A 15313-nucleotide genomic window follows, 5' to 3' on the forward strand; every position below is an offset into this window, starting at 1 on the left:
TGCCACCACTCCTTAAGACTGGAGCTCTTAGCTGCACATTAGATCATCGGGAATCTTTGAAATGTACCAGTGCAGGAGACAAAGATGCAGGTGCAGTGCCTGGAGGAGAGCCTGGCAACCCACTCCAGTATTCTTGCCTGGAGAAGCCCATGGACAGAGGAGCCTGGAGGGCTACAGTCCATGGGGTCGCAAAGAGTGGGACACGACTGAAGCAACTTGGCACACACGCACACATACTTAACATTGTACTGGGAGGGAATAAACAATACAAAGTAGTAATGTAAACAACCTCAGTAACTCACAGGAAATGCTTGAGTGAAATGGATGTTGACATTCAGAACCTTTCACATGTAAGGAACATTATGCATGGCTTTCTATTCCTGTGATTGCAGATTAGGTGATAGACTCACACCCACAGTGGGGACAACAATGAACTCACCACTGAGCCCAGCATGGTGATCAGGATCCAGGAATGACAGAGGCTCGGGAAGATGAGCCCAAGGCTGGAAGCCACTTTTTCCCCAAGTGCATTCACAGGTCTAGAGGAGGAGATTGAGAGGCCAGCCAGTTCAGAGACCCAGGTGTAGTACTCCTGAGTCCTGGGAGGTCAGCAATGTTGCCATGGCACTCATTTGCCTGCTTTCCTGTTTCACACCCTTATCCCTGACACTTGTTCCTGGAATCACATTCCTAAGTAAGTCACATACAAGCCTTTATCGCAGCTCCTTCAGGGCAGGTGAGACCAAGGCAGGAAGAGAGATGAGAATGTGAGAAATTGCAACGTGAGACGTCTGTGTCCTCAGAAGAAAGAATAAAAATTATATTTAAAGATACAATAAATGACTGAGATATTTCTAAAACTGCTTCAGGTGGACATCAACCCACAGACTCAAGAAGTTCTGTGGAGCCCAAGCAGGATAAATAAGTTTTACTTGTGAAATGAAATACTGTGAAACCAAAGACAACTGGTGTTCACAAACCAGAAAGGATTTGTTTGCTTGGCTTCACCCTGTTATGCAGCAGAATTCCCAAACAATGATGAAGGGAAAACCTCCTTAACTCGGGTTAGAGGTCAGCACCCTGCCTCCTCCGACCAAAGTCAACGCCTCCTGGAAGGCTTACTGTGGGCCTGCACCTGCCTCAGCTCTCCCCATCCCAGATAACATTTCAAAGGCCAACAAGATGCCTTCAAAATTATAAAATAAAAGTTAAATATTGATGCTCCCCTAAGCTCTCTCAGGAGGAGTCTGAGCGTGGAGGTCAAGGGTAGAGTCAGACAGGCTCCATCCAAACCCAACTCTACCACCTTCCCACCTCCTCTGCCAAGTGGGGACAAGTGTCTATACAGGAGGCGCCGTGAGGGTGAAGTGGGCTGAGTCGAGCACCTGGCAGGGCCCCCTTCAGCAGCAGAAGTGGTTGTGTTTTTGTTTTAACTCATGTTTATTTTTGGCCGTGCTGGGTCTTCCCTGCTACTCTCTGGCTTTCTCCAGTTGCAACAAGATGGGGCTACTCTTGGTTGGGGTGCGCTGGCCTCTTGCAGAGCACGGGCTCTAGGCGCTCGCACTTCAGTAGGTGTGTGTGGTTGTGCCGTGTGGGCTTAGTTGCTCCACAACATATGGAATCTTCCTGGGCCAGGGATCAAACCCATGTCCCCTGCAACCTTAACCACTGGACCACCAGGCAAGCCCCGTGGAAGCATTTCCGTAATGACATGGGGTATCTTGAGGGCTGGAGGTGAGGGCAAGTCAGTCTGGGAGGACTTGAATTAATCGCACTCGAGTCAGGCTGAGGCAGTGGTGAGCATTTACACTGCCACTCCTGCTCTGCAAGTGCAGCCACTGTGGGTGACACGGGACCAGCACGTGTGTCCTGGCGTGCCTGTGTCACCTCGGGATCTGCCGTTAGGCCGGTGTTGTGCCGTCACAGCACAGTGGTCTTTCTGTCCCTTCTGGTCCCTGCTCTGCTTCCACGCCATCAGTCATCCATCTCCACTCTGCTCTCTGCTGTTGGTGGCTCCAAGTCGGGTCTTTGTCAGTCTCGACAGAAGAGGTAACGCAGGGAGCAAAGCCTGGGGCTGAGTTAGGCAGGACAGTGTGCCCCACTCTGTCCCAGGCAGGCCCTGCTGGAGCTCTCTCCGAGTCCTCTTAGAGGCCAGACACATCACATAGCCAAGGACTGTGATACCACCGTTGCCGAAATTGTTGGCCTATTCCCACTGTTGGCCTATTTCCCAGCACCAAGTAGAAACACAGAGACTGCGTTTTGGGTGAAGTAGAAAAGAGTAGCTTTATTGCTTTGCCAGGCAAAGGGGGGAAGAGTAGTCTAATGCCTTCAAGACCAGGTGACCCCCCTCTGGAGGGAGTGGGAAGGTGGTATAGTGTTCAGAGGGCAGGGCAGGATCAGCTCATGGAGAGTTAGGTTAGTTGACGTCAAGGTGGAGTTTCAAGTATCATCAGCCTTCTGGTTTCAACCAGTCTAGGGTCTGTGTTCTTGGGATCAGCAGTTTTCATGCGGAGGGATCTACTGCCTGTAAAAACAACTTAGGAATGTGTGTCAGATGTTTATCCATATCTTTCAGGGAACTGAGAGTTCGGTAGTTCTGCCATCACAGCTCCCTGGCCCAAGAGCTATTCTTTGCTTCTACATCTTCACATTTCCCAGTCATTAACTCTTGAGTCAGCCTTTTACTTCAAAAGACAAGGACACAAAGGCTTGTACATGGTTTCCCTGGGAATGACGGTCGCAAGCCCTCAGGAGACCGAGATCAGGGTGGCTTTACCAGAAGGGGACGCTGGGTAACTGGATTTGTTAAAAGTCGCCCTGTAACCCTCTCCCACTGCCCTGCCTGGGGCCAGACTGCTGTGGCTGGGACTTCCCAGGCAGCCAGAGGTAGATCCGGGTCTTTTCCTGGTGAGCCACCTTCATAAATTCAGCATCTTCCCAGCCTCCTCCCCACGCCTGTGGGCTCCAGAGGGACACTGTCCCTGGGCCACCGGGCTCCAGCTCTGAGGAGCATTTCGCATCCCTACCTCTCAGGGCGCCTGTTCGACGTGTATTTCTCTGAAGCCTGCCTCTCATCCACTGAAGGAAACAACTCCTGTCCATCTCTGGGCGGCGGAGGGGTGGGGGGGGTGTCGCTGCCTGGGTGGGCTTCTACCCCCTCGAGCTCTGTGCTCTAGATCAGCCCCCACGGCTGACGAGGGGTCTGTGTCATCCAGCCTGGTAGCTCCCAGCCACGTAGCACCTGAGCGTCATTGGCTGGTGCCACCAAGGAACTACATTTTTAGTTTGTTTTTTAACATATCTAACTAGACACATGTAACTAGTGATTGGCCAGCACCAGTGGTCTAGAAGACACATTAAGTTAGCCAAATAACAGCCCAAGATAGGTGAGGTTCCTGGAGTTGTACTTCCTCCAGGAAGACAGTGAATTTTTTAAGTTTTCTCTTTTGAGTGAACCGGTCTCTTCCAGTTTTGTTCCAAGGATTATATTTAGCAACTAAGAATAGCAATTTTTTAAAATCAGAAAACATCACCACAGAAAGAAGAGAATGAACAAAATAAAGCTTTATTTGAACGGCCCTGCAGATCATTTTGAGGCCCTGGTCACTGTCCCAGTTTATAGTGAAGTCATTTCCTAAGTAGTGCCCTGACTATAATGAACCAAGTCCAGTGAAACGCTACAGGTGCAGGTATGTGGTTCTGTTAGAGCCGTGTGCTACAGCCGAGGCCACCAATCCTCGCCTGGCCACCCAGCATGGCCACAGCAGGTGTTAAGCAACCCGATGCCCTGTGAACACCTGTACACCTGCAGGGCACCACCCACTGTGGGGCACAGAGCCAGGTGGGGGCAGCCCTCCCTGTTCTCCGGGACCCAGCTCAGCAGGCCATCCTCCCCTTGATCCACAAGTGGGCCCTCATGTGCCTGGCTATAAATAGACCCTTTGCAGCCTACCAGTCCCCATCATTTTGTTAAGTCCAGAGGACTCAAGGCACACTGGCAAAGGGAAAGACTGGCTCAGAGCAGGGAGGTAGGACGGTTTGCGGGGACCCAGTTTCAGCTGCATTAGTGAGTCCCCAGCTTCCCTAAAGAGCCCCAAGAGTGGAGCACACCAACCGGCGGCTAAGAGGATCCTAGGCCAGGGGAGAGTAATCATCCCGGACTACAGCCTGCACAAACATACAGGACCAGAACCCATCCCCACAGGTGCTTCTAGCAGCTAGGTTTCATCACACACAAATCAAGAAAAGTGGAAACACACCAAAAATAGATGCTGTGGGCTTGAGAGGTTTCAACATAGCTGTGTTAAGACAGAGGCACAAACATTTCCAACTTACATTTCCAACAAGCCAAACAGTAACCCAAAGTGCACCCTCCAGCCCGCCACGCTTCCCCACGAGCGGAGGCAAAAAAGGAGCTTTTCGTAACTGTTAAGAAGAGTGTGTGCAAGTAGAGCACACTGCATGTGTGTGGGCACCATGTTTCTTCTCAAATATAAAAGTATAAAAATAAAATCTTCACCTTTTGTTTCTAGAAACATCTGGAGGAAACATGACTGCTGTTTGTTTGCTCCTAGTCCACCTGAGCAGACACAGGGGCTCCACCTTCCTGTGCTGTCAGGGGGACAGGGGGATGGACTTTTCACCAGGAAACCAGATTCGGGACAAGAGGGAGGAAGCTCTCCCTGGGCGAGGACCTGTCATGGGTCCCCGGGGAGGGGAGGCGGGGACTTCAGGCTTCACAAGGAGGGCAGTCTGGGTTCTGCTGGGGCGTCTAGGAACAAGCCAACTCGGGAGCTGTGTTCTAGGAACACGCATTAGGGGCCTGGTCTCAGCAGAGCCATCATTTGGCACACCCCCGCTTGTCTTTGTACTCCTGGTAGGCGCTCAGGATCTCCGTGACTACGCCAGGGTCCTCGAGGGTGGTGGTGTCCCCCAGGTCCTGAGCTCGGCCCATGACGATCTTCCTCAGGAGCCTCCGCATGACTTTTCCAGACCGAGTTTTTGGAAGACGCTTCACTACCTGGCAGGGACGCAGCATTAGCCTTTGGGTGGTGCTCAGACTCCCAGCCGGTGTCCAGCTGTACTGAGATGAGGGTGTCCTGGAGGAAGACACCCCTCCCCGAGGACCCAATAGGAATGGCTGAGGTGCAGCCCCCCGACGCAGAGAGCGGCGGGGCTGTGGCCTCCAGTTTTATTCTCCAAGCATGCATCCTAAGTCACTCCAGTCATGTTTGACTCTTTGTGACCCCATGGACTGTAGCCCGCCTGGCTCCTCTGTCCATGGAATGCTCCAGGCAAGAATACTGGAATGGGTTGCCGTGCCTTCCTCCAGGGGATCTTCCCAACTCAGGAATTGAACCCTCATCTGTTACATCTCCTGCATCAGCTCGTAGGTTGTTTATCACTAGCTGTGCCTGGGAAGCCCTTGTTCTCCTCCTTCTGGACCTAAAGCTGAAACCATCCACTGCCCGGGGGTTAGCTGAATCTCCACTGCGGAGGCTCTACCCATACCTGGTGGACCTCACTGCCAACACCCATTCCTCCCGCCAGTTAAGCTGGGAGGGCTCTCGGGTGACAGCAGAACCAGGTGTTCGAGGGGCACCTTGTCTCCTCCCCTGGCTGGGACCATAATTGGCTTTTCTAACATAAGAAGTAAGAGCTGCTTGAGAGGAAAATGTCATCTTGCTCAGTGTTTGAAACTTAGCATTTGACATTATCCATTCACAGGCATTCAATATCAAGGCAATACATGAAGGACTGCATTTAGGGCCTATAACAGCGGCCGGTCCTTAGAAAGAAACTTGTTCATCGACTGGGAGTTCAGGTGAAGCTCTGGTTACCAGGCCAACAGTGTCACTCATGTGGCACCAAGTGAGGCTGGGCCCTCCTGCCTCAGAGTCCTACCTCCCAGCTAAAGAAGGTCGTGGGCTGGTGTTGAAAGGATTGAAAAGCCACCGGGGCTGAGAAGATGGCCCAGTCTTCCCCCAAAACCCACCCCAGCAAAGACTCCCAGGCAGACTCTGGTGGCATCTCCCCATCTGCCCGGGGACATCTGGTCTGGACCCAGTCCTCTCTATTTACAATGCCTGACACTCTGCAACCCAGCCAGGCCTGAGTGCCGGGCTCTGTCCATGCTGACACTATCTCCTCCCCCACTCCGAGGATGCAGCAGCCACCCCCTCACCCACCTCCTGCTGCCACCCTGTCAATGGTAGAAAGCAGAAAGAAGGCTGAAAAGCAGCAGCTTGGTGGCCCCTGAGGGGCATCCACTCACCAGGACCTGATCAGGCACTGCGTACTTGGCGATCTTGTCGGCCACCCCCAACCGGAGCTCCTTCACCACCACGTCCACATCACCCACGTCATCTTTCAACACAATGAAGGCGAAGGCGGCTGGAAGGAGAGCAGAGGTTCAGACCACGAACCACCACCCAGGGCAGCATGTTTCACACAATCGCCGTTAAGTCCAAAGGGGTTTTAGATCAGAGGCCAATGCACCCGTGGCCACTGGTCCCTGTAGCTGCCTCCCTGAAGGTGCATTTCCATTTTCATTCAAGGTGGAAGTGACTCCAGGAGCTCCTCTGAGGGCCCTGGGGTGGCGGACACATGTGGAGAGACCCTGGAGCCGTGACTCACCTCTGTCCTTACGCCTGTGACACAGCCATGACATGGGCTGTCAGAGACTCACTTTCCACCATGTGCATCGGGCATGGAATCCCTCCCCAGGCACTAGTCTGTGGACCTGTGTCCAGCCTGTGGGCATCAGATCCGAAGCTATTTAAACATGAGTTCAGTGTAAAATGCAGCTGGGAGCCACTGTGCAGACAGCACAGATGAATTGCTCAGCAAGAAGCTCTATTGGGCTGCACTGGTCACCAATAGTTTAGCATAAACACCAGGTTTTGTTTTCAGTACTCGATAAAGGATCAGAGGGGCTCCCGGGCATCTCCTTAACTACGATGTCACATATGGACCCAACTCCATTTCTCTCCGTGTGAGTGGTCACTGTCCCAGCGTCACTTTGGACAGTCTGACCTGCACTGCCCCCTCCTACCGCAGCTCCCTTCACATGCAGCCTCCATATTGCTTGCTGGCCTGCATATGCCTGCCCCGAGCCCACCCCTGATCAAGATGCCTACAATCCCCGCTGAGCCGATCCAGCTGCCTGTCCCCTCTCCCTGGGCCCCTCCAGCACATGAGCCCACAGGGCAGGGACTGCATCCTAATCACACGAGACCTGGGGAGCTCTCCTCCGTCAGGTCAAATGCAGAGAGAGTGGGGAAAAACACACACACAGTTTCTGTTGTTCATGTTTTACAAGTGGACAAATGCTCAAATGTGTTAGGAATCAGGAAAATGCACATAACCATAGCCAATACACAAATTCTCTCCCAAAGCCTGGCAGGCAACACCCAGAGCCACTAGGAGGCAAGGGAGGCTGGTGGAACGTGGCATGGGCCAAGGGCCCTGAGACGCACACACGAGGACTTGTCCTGTCTCATTCCCTCAACCCCTGACACCCCCACCTTGAGTCTCAGCCAGTTCACAAGGGAGACAGCCTCACAGGTGTGTCCTTCATGGTAACTGAAAATGCTTTTTTAAAGCACTTAATAAGTGTTCAGTTTTCCTAAAGGTTGGCTTAGAGACAGTGAGTAACTCATAGAAGAGCAGCACGCAGACATGGCCAGGAGGCTGGAGACGCTAGGACCCCGAGAGGAAGTGTGCCTGGGCTGCTCCAGACAGAGAGCTCCATCTGTCCTGAAGGGCAACATGGAGAGCCGGTCAGGCCAGGCCAGTGTCACCACTGCCCGCCTGGCATTACAGCTCAGATGAGCCTGTCCCTTCCCAGACCCACCACTTAGAAACCGGCAGGCTTTGAAACAAAGTATGTCAGTGAGGATCAGTCCTGTCACGGGCTCTGCACTTCCCTGGCCCATCACTGTGCAGGGGAACCCAGGTCAGACTCCCCCAGAGAGAGTCCGGGCCTTCCACGTGTGGGCAGCGAGGGGCACTTGCACACAGATCCCTAGCAGGGTAGCCAGGTGAAGCCGTGGACCAGGAGGAAGCGCCCCGAGCTCAGCTGGGCCAACAGGTCAGGGCTGCTCGCCACAAGTGAGTGTTCCTCAAAGATGACAGAGCTGCGGCGCTGCAGAATCCAGACTTTTTTCTACCATTCGTGCTGTTCGGCCCCCTCCCCCAAACCCCCGCTTGAAGGAGGGGTGAGCCAGCAGCCTGACCCCAGGGAAAGCCCTGGCCCTGCCCACGAGTCCATGCCTCCTAGAGGCCCCACCCCCAGGGCCGGAGGGTGGAGGACGCACCTTCTCCCTTGATGTCGTGCGGGTAGCCAATGACAGCGGTCTCGGGCACCGCAGGGTGGTCAGCCTGGGCAGGACAGAACACACAGAGGTGAGGCACTGACTCAGACTCAGCCCCCAGACCAGCGGCGGCCGTGCTTACCAAGGCGTCCTCGATCTCCGCGGTCCCCACCCGGTGGCCGCTGATGTTGATAACGTCGTCCATGCGCCCAGTGATCTCGTAGTAGCCCTCCTCTGTTCGGTAAGCCCCGTCTCCCGTGAAGTAGTAGCCTGCACCACAGCGCAGGAGTCGGCCCCAGCTCCCAGCCAAGACCGGTAGGGCTCCCGTCATTCCACGAGAGACCCCCTGAACAGGAGGAAGTGCAGACCCTCCCCCCCAGCAGACCCCCGCAGGGAGACACTCCCCAGGTGCTGCCTGGCTGGTGCCAGTAAAGGGCAGAACGGCTGCCAGATGGCCGGAGGCTGAGCCTGGAAGCAGGAGCTGCAAGGAGCCCACTCCAGCTTCCCCATTAGTGTCTCTGATGGGCTTGCCACTGCTGGGCATCAGTTCCCACTGGCACACGTATTTGCGAACTTCTGCCCAACCACACTACACAAGTCAGGAGGACAACAACAGGGAGACAGGGAAGGCCTGGGGCCACCACTGTCATTGCCAGGGTGGTGTCCTTGTGCTTCTCCTGGGAGCCCAAAGCCTGAGCCCCCAGGAGGACCCCAAGCAGGGCCACTTCCGACTCAGAGGAAAGGAAAATAGGGACAGTTCACATAACCCCCGGCCCCTTGGAAACAGTTCTGGGACTGTCCAGCAGCAGCAGCAGGGAAAGGCTCACCGGGGTAGGTCTCGAAGTAGACGTCCAGGAATCGCTGGTGGTCTCCGTAGATGGTCCGGGCCATGCCCGGCCAGGCCTGGGACAGGCACAGAGCCCCAGACACATCTCCGCCCTCCAGGACATTTCCCTGCAGACCCAGGAGACCGAAGGAATGACCATCTCCTGTTCTCCAAACCGCCGGGCCCAACGCAGGCACAGGACAGGCACCCCAGAGGGCTTTCCCCTCTAAGAGGAGGCCCTGTGGCGGGTGGCTCATGAGGGGAGAGGGCAGAGGGGCCAGGGAGGCAGGACAAGCAGTGGGGCTGGGCAGAGCGCGTGGAAGGGGTGGCCCACCTTCTCATCCATGAGAACGGGAACAATGCCGAACAGGGGCCTCATCGCCATGCAGGGCAGGATCTCTGCCCCCTCCTCTGAGGGCCGTGGGGAGATGCAGATGCCCCCCGTTTCTGCAGGGGGTAAGAAGAAACGCCAGTGGGCCTGGGGCTACTGACACGTGCGTCCAGACCGCATGGGCACTGGGTCCACACAGCACACAAGGGTGCGCTCCAGAGAGGGAGGGAAGGACCTGCCATCCGGGGCAAGGAAATGGCCCCAGTGACAAAAGGACCTCTGTCTGAGGAGAAGCCAGGCTAGAGTGCTGGTCCCTCCACTGTGGAAACAAGAACACACCTAGGGCAGCCCCAGGAGCTGAGGTCCCCAGCCTGTGTCATGGGGACATGGGGGCAGCGGAAAGGAGGACAGAGGAAAAGAATGCTCAGGGCAAGGACCCCAGACAGGGAGAACAGCCCCAGGTTCTGCCCCTGGTCATTTCTCTGGATTCATCAACCTGCAGGGGAAGGCCCACCTGGGCTCCGCTGTAGGGAACACCCAGGGCCTTTCTGAACCACGAGGCCTGCAAACCAGGAACATCTCTTTCTGGCTTCTTGAAGGATGAGACTTCAGCCACTTCAGTGAGGGGTCTCTTGGCCCTCAAATTCTGATAAGTCAGACACCCCAGAGGAGAGGGGCAAATCAAAGCAAAACAATGCAAATAAAACTTCTTTTCCCACTAACATCTAATCCTAGACTCAAGGTCCCTTAAACAGCAGGCCCCAGGCTAGACTATGCTGGGTTCAGGAGGTGGGCCGCCATGGACGGGACCCTTGTGGGCTCCTGTGTTGCCCCCTCCACGCCCACCCAGGCCCCACCTTACAGACGAGGAAAGGAGGCTCGGGGAAGCCTTCACACCCAGGTGTCAGAGCTGCAGAGCAGCAGCAGCCCCGAGCTCCTCTCCCCAAATGCCAGGCGCCCATGGGGCTGAGCCTCCCCCGATGGACAGGCTCACCTGTCTGCCACCAGGTGTCTACCAGCGTGCACCGGCCGTCCCCCACCACCCTGTGCAGCCACTCCCAGGCCTCGTGGTTGATCGGCTCTCCCACTGCAACCATACGAGACAGAAGTGTTAAGAGACTCCACAGGGCTGAAACCAAAGGAGCGGATTTCATGAGGAAAACAGACCTGTTAGTTGTCCTGAAAGGCACACAGGAGACTTGAGAAAGCAGTGAAATCATCCTCTTTATGGCCATTGAAGAATACAAATGACAGTGAGATATTTTCAATATCAGGGGGTCAAAAACCAAGAGGCTGGCAAGAGTGTGGAGGAAACACCAGCATATACACCACCCGAGTGCAGCTTGGGAGCGATGCAGGCATTTCTCTTCCTGTTTGTTTATGGTCATCCCAACTAGGGACCGAACCCATGCCCCTGCAGTGGAAGCTCAGAGTCCTAACTACAGGACCACTAGGGAAATCCCTCTCTTCCTGTTTAGAAGTGACACTCCTGCTGCAACTGCTCTAGGCGCCTGCTGCTGGCAGAATGCAGTAAAGCCACACATGCTCGTTCTGTGATGAGAAGGCAGCGCCCAGCCCCAGAAGGAAAAATGGACGAGGGTGTTCCTGCAGCCTGCAGCTAAAAACTGTCCGTGGAGCAGAGAATGGCAAAGTGAGTCATGGCACTTTCCTGATGGCCAAAGCATGCAGCGGTCCCAGTGCAGGAGCCGCTGTGCTGGTCACCCCTCTGCCGGTGCAGCCACACGTCGTTGCGGGGAAGTCGTTCTGGCTCACAAGCCATTTAACTTGGACTTAGGCTGACGACAACAGCTCATCTGTGGCCTGTCAAACAGACCCTGTAATCTGCTTTAGTCATTAAAAAGCAGGGAAAAGGGCATACCGACCAGAAGTTTAGGAGATAAGAGATAAATGCCTCCTGCCTGGGATGCCAACACTGGGACTCCTTTGATGATAAGACTCTTCTCCTAGGGCCACGGCTGTACTGACTCTGTGTACGTGCTGATGGGCTTCTTCAGAACCTTGAAGGCATGTATTCCTGACTTGTTTGATGTACTTTGTTCTGATAAGACATAGAATTGCTAAAAACCATACTTCTCTGGCAGAGAAAGCAATGGCAACCCACTCCAGTTCTCTTGCCTGGAAAATCCCACGGGCGGAGGAGCCTCGTAGGCTGCAGTCCACGGGATCGTTAAGAGTCGGACACAACTGAGCGACTTCACTTTCACTTTTCACTTTCATGCATTGGAGAAGGAAATGGCAACCCACTCCAGTGTTCTTGCCTGGAGAATCCCAGGGACAGGGGAGCCTGGTGGGCTGCCGTCTATGGGGTCGCACAAAGTCGGACACGACTGAAGCGACTTAGCAACAACATACTTCTCTGGAGCAGCTCCTCAGATCTAGCCTCCTCAGCTTGGCTTGAATAAAACTCTCTTCTATTTTTATTAGTTGCTCGCAAAGAGTCGGACACGACTAAGCGACTAAATAACAATTCTTATTATACACTGGTTACTAATTATTTTCCTCAACAATACTCTGGTCTCAGAACACCCCACAGGCCTCTGCTATTGGCACTGGTTATGCGGCTGGGCTGCCCCGTTACAGAGGCCCGGCTAGCCTGTGAGGGCTCCCTGGGGCAGGGGGTTTCGGCACACTCCTGGTCCGAGAGAGTGGCTCTGGTCATGGGCTTTAGGGAGTGAGGCCCACAGGAGTCTGCCAGGCCTGGGGGACACACAGACCCTCAAGCAGCGTCTCCCTCATTACCTGGTCCTGCTTCCTTAGCAACTAAATCCCCTACGGGAGAACAGGCCTGAAACCTTCCCCCTCCAAGGACCACCTCAACTCAAGGTTACCTTTCCAAAATGTCCTCACGTGACCTGGTGACATGGATCCAAATTATCATAAAAGTGAAGGTAACCTCTAATCTCGCAACACCATCCCTGCCTGGAGACACGCACCCAAGGACAGAACGGCACAGATGCCCGTGCTGGGAACAGAGTGGGTAAAATCCCGGGCAGCAGTGGGGAACCAGCCAGGGCCTGACCTTCCCACAATGCTGAGTTTTCATAATGAAGACGGAGCACAGCCAAGGTCGCAGTGCTGAGCTCCAGTCCCTCCACGGCTGTGGGCTCCGGAAGAGGGCTTCCAGGGAGGACATCTGCTTTCTACAGCTGTGGCCACATCAAGTGGACTCAGCGCAGACATGGCCATTGTGATGAAGCACCCAGAGGCCTGCGCGGCTCCGATACACACACGCCTGCAGCCGCTCACCTGAGCCCAGGGTCCGCAGAGAAGAGCGGTCATACTTCTTCACCCAGGAGTCCTCGAACTTCAGCAGCAGCCGGTAGGCCGTCGGGGCGCCATAGAACTGATTGATCTTCAGCCTCTGCACCATCTCCCAGTACCGACCTATGAGAGGCCCCGGGTCATGTCACCTCCGTGAGCCTCACTCAGAGGTGACCCACGTTACCATGTGCTGGATGCATGCAAACACCTACAGTGTCCACGAAACCCACTCTGCACCACTGCTGGAAGGGGAGGGGCTCCCTGTGCACCACCTCCGCCTGGCCCTGGGCCTGCCAGCCCACGTCCTGACCCACGTGACACGGCAAGGAAGCAGTCAAAGGGATGTTACGGTGAAGTAGCACCAATGCAGAACCCACGTCCAGGAGGACATAAACAGCCTCCAGAGGTGACCAGTGCTCCCTGGAGCAGCGGTGACACACAGGATGCACAGGCCCTATCACCCCCAACTCACTGAGGCCACCTGAGACGTGCCTCCCATCCCTAGCCAGGCCCCCTGTGTGTCTTCCAGGAGCACAGCTGGCCTCTGCAGGAGGCTGGAGAGGACCCAGGCAAGGGACCAAAGTTCTGGGCACAGAGCTATCATCGCCGTGGACTGCCTGGGCGACAGCCTCAGCACAACTTCCAACATCTGGTCTCATCTGAACAGACACTGGAGGACGCGGTGGCATGAGGGAGGGAGATGCCAGGAGAGCAAGATGGGGGTCTTCAAAGGAATGCCACTCCATGGCATCGGCTCCAGGTCACACTGCCCGAACAGCCCGAAGGACAGGCAGCAGGGGACCCAGGAGGCTGGCCACTGGCCTGGGTTTCGAGGAAGGGCAGGATCCGGTCAGGTGGCCACAGAGGTGAGAGAGATGTTAGGGTGGGTGGTGTCTTGAAGCCTTCAGAGGTCAGACCCTCTCCACTGCTCGTGTGACCCCTCTGCACACCTGGCCCGGCCTGGCAGCTTTGTCACCGGAACTCTCCACCACTTGCCCCACACCCTCCAACCTCTGCTCCTCCTTCCGGCCCCTCCTGCAGCCCGCACCCGCATTGGGGTAAACTGGAGTGCTCTCAAAAAGGACGCTGGTCGCTCCGTTGCAGAGGGGCCCGTACACCACATAGCTGTGTCCCGTGATCCAGCCGATATCAGCCACGCAGCCGAAGACGTCACCTGGCCGGTAGTCAAACACAAGCTGCAGAGACAGGGGAGGGGCTATCAAGAGCTTGGCAGCAGTTCCTGCACATCGCTGGGTGTGTCCTGTCAGAGCCCGGCTGCTACCACAGCCCCCGAGAGCAGCACTCAGGGCAGAACAGCCATGGTGAGGAGACGGCCACTGGGGACAGCAGAGGGAGCCAGACCCCAGAGAGGACACTCCACAGCACAAAGCCCACCCATGTGCCGGGAGTCACCCAGCACTGACCCTGAGGTGGGGTTGCGGGGCAGAAGTCAGGGCCTTGGGGGAGCCGGAGAAGCCTGCATCCTAACACAGGTGGGAGCCACACGTGTACCCACAGGTGAACTCCATGCAGTCCTGTGTCTAAAATAAGGGCACCTCTGCCTTTAGTGGTTTAGTCGCTAAGTCATATCTGACTTTTGCGACCCCATGGACTGTAGCCCACCAGGCTCCTTTGTCCATGGGATTTCCCAAGCAAGATTACTGGAGTGGGTTGCCATTTTCTTCCATATTAAGTTAAGCCATATTTTTTTTTAATCTTTTAAAAAGGGCAAAAAAACAAAAGCCAAATCGACCGAGAAACACATCAAGCCTCATCAGCTTTTAAGAGCCTGAGACATGGCCGTCTGCTTATTCTTGCCAAAGGCTCAAACCTGAGCCTGACTCAGTCTGCAGGTCCACCTGCCCGTCTGTGGGAGACAAAGGGACAGAGGGACACAGGGCTGGGCACCACAATGGACAGCGCTTAAGGCAGTGACAGGGTGGAGCGAAATCCACCAGCCAAATATGGCCTACCCGCAACCACTAGCCTGTGGGGGACAGTGGAGGACGGGGAAGCCTGGCATGCCAGTCCATGGGGTCGCAAAGTCAGCCCCAGCTGAGTGACTGAACAACAATCAGTGGACAATAGTAAGCCTCAGTATCTAGGGATGCACGCTAGGGTGACAAAACCAGGAAACCGGGGCAGGGACACTATAAAACCCGGATGCACGTCGAGGGGCCAGGGGGACTGGGATCAGGTGGGCCAGGAAGGGGCTTCCGTGTCAGGTGGAGGTATTCCAGTTTTTGACTGAAGTAGGTTTGTTGAGCAATCATTTGTGAAATCACACATTTCATTTTGATGGTTTTCTGTATCTGTGTTTTTGTTTTATTTATTTAGCTGGGCCAGGTGTTGGTTGTGGCAAGCAGCATCTTTAGTCTTCACTGAAGGATCTTTAGCTGCGGCATACAGGATCTCGCTCCCTGACCACAGATTGAATCTGGACCACTTACATTGGGAGCATGGAGTCTGAACTGCTGGACCGCCAGAGAAGTCCCTGTGTCTGTGTTCTCTTTTGCAGTAAAGGTGTTTTTTAACCTTTGGACAAGCAGTCCCATC

At 55.1% G+C, this 15313-nt stretch overlaps 1 protein-coding gene across 2 annotated transcripts in view; it reads right to left on the bottom strand.

Moving 5' to 3' along the window:
- Positions 1 to 3552: 3552 nt before the first annotated feature.
- The window catches only part of ACSS1 (acyl-CoA synthetase short chain family member 1), a 44094-nt gene continuing 32333 nt past the window's right edge, over positions 3553 to 15313 (bottom strand). The window contains exons 6-14 of one of the 2 annotated variants that reach the window (XM_069546520.1): positions 13806 to 13953; positions 12743 to 12880; positions 10470 to 10562; positions 9479 to 9591; positions 9146 to 9272; positions 8461 to 8588; positions 8322 to 8385; positions 6278 to 6396; positions 3553 to 5023 (exon numbers count right to left, since the gene is read on the bottom strand). In XM_069546520.1, coding sequence (XP_069402621.1) covers positions 4844 to 5023; positions 6278 to 6396; positions 8322 to 8385; positions 8461 to 8588; positions 9146 to 9272; positions 9479 to 9591; positions 10470 to 10562; positions 12743 to 12880; positions 13806 to 13953 — 1110 coding nt within the window. In that variant the 3' untranslated portion in view covers positions 3553 to 4843. The remainder of the gene's footprint in view (positions 5024 to 6277; positions 6397 to 8321; positions 8386 to 8460; positions 8589 to 9145; positions 9273 to 9478; positions 9592 to 10469; positions 10563 to 12742; positions 12881 to 13805; positions 13954 to 15313) is intronic. The other variant, XM_069546521.1, reaches the window with a different exon arrangement.

Source organism: Ovis canadensis, chromosome 13, assembly GCF_042477335.2.
Source record: "Ovis canadensis isolate MfBH-ARS-UI-01 breed Bighorn chromosome 13, ARS-UI_OviCan_v2, whole genome shotgun sequence".
Taxonomy (NCBI): domain Eukaryota; kingdom Metazoa; phylum Chordata; class Mammalia; order Artiodactyla; family Bovidae; genus Ovis; species Ovis canadensis.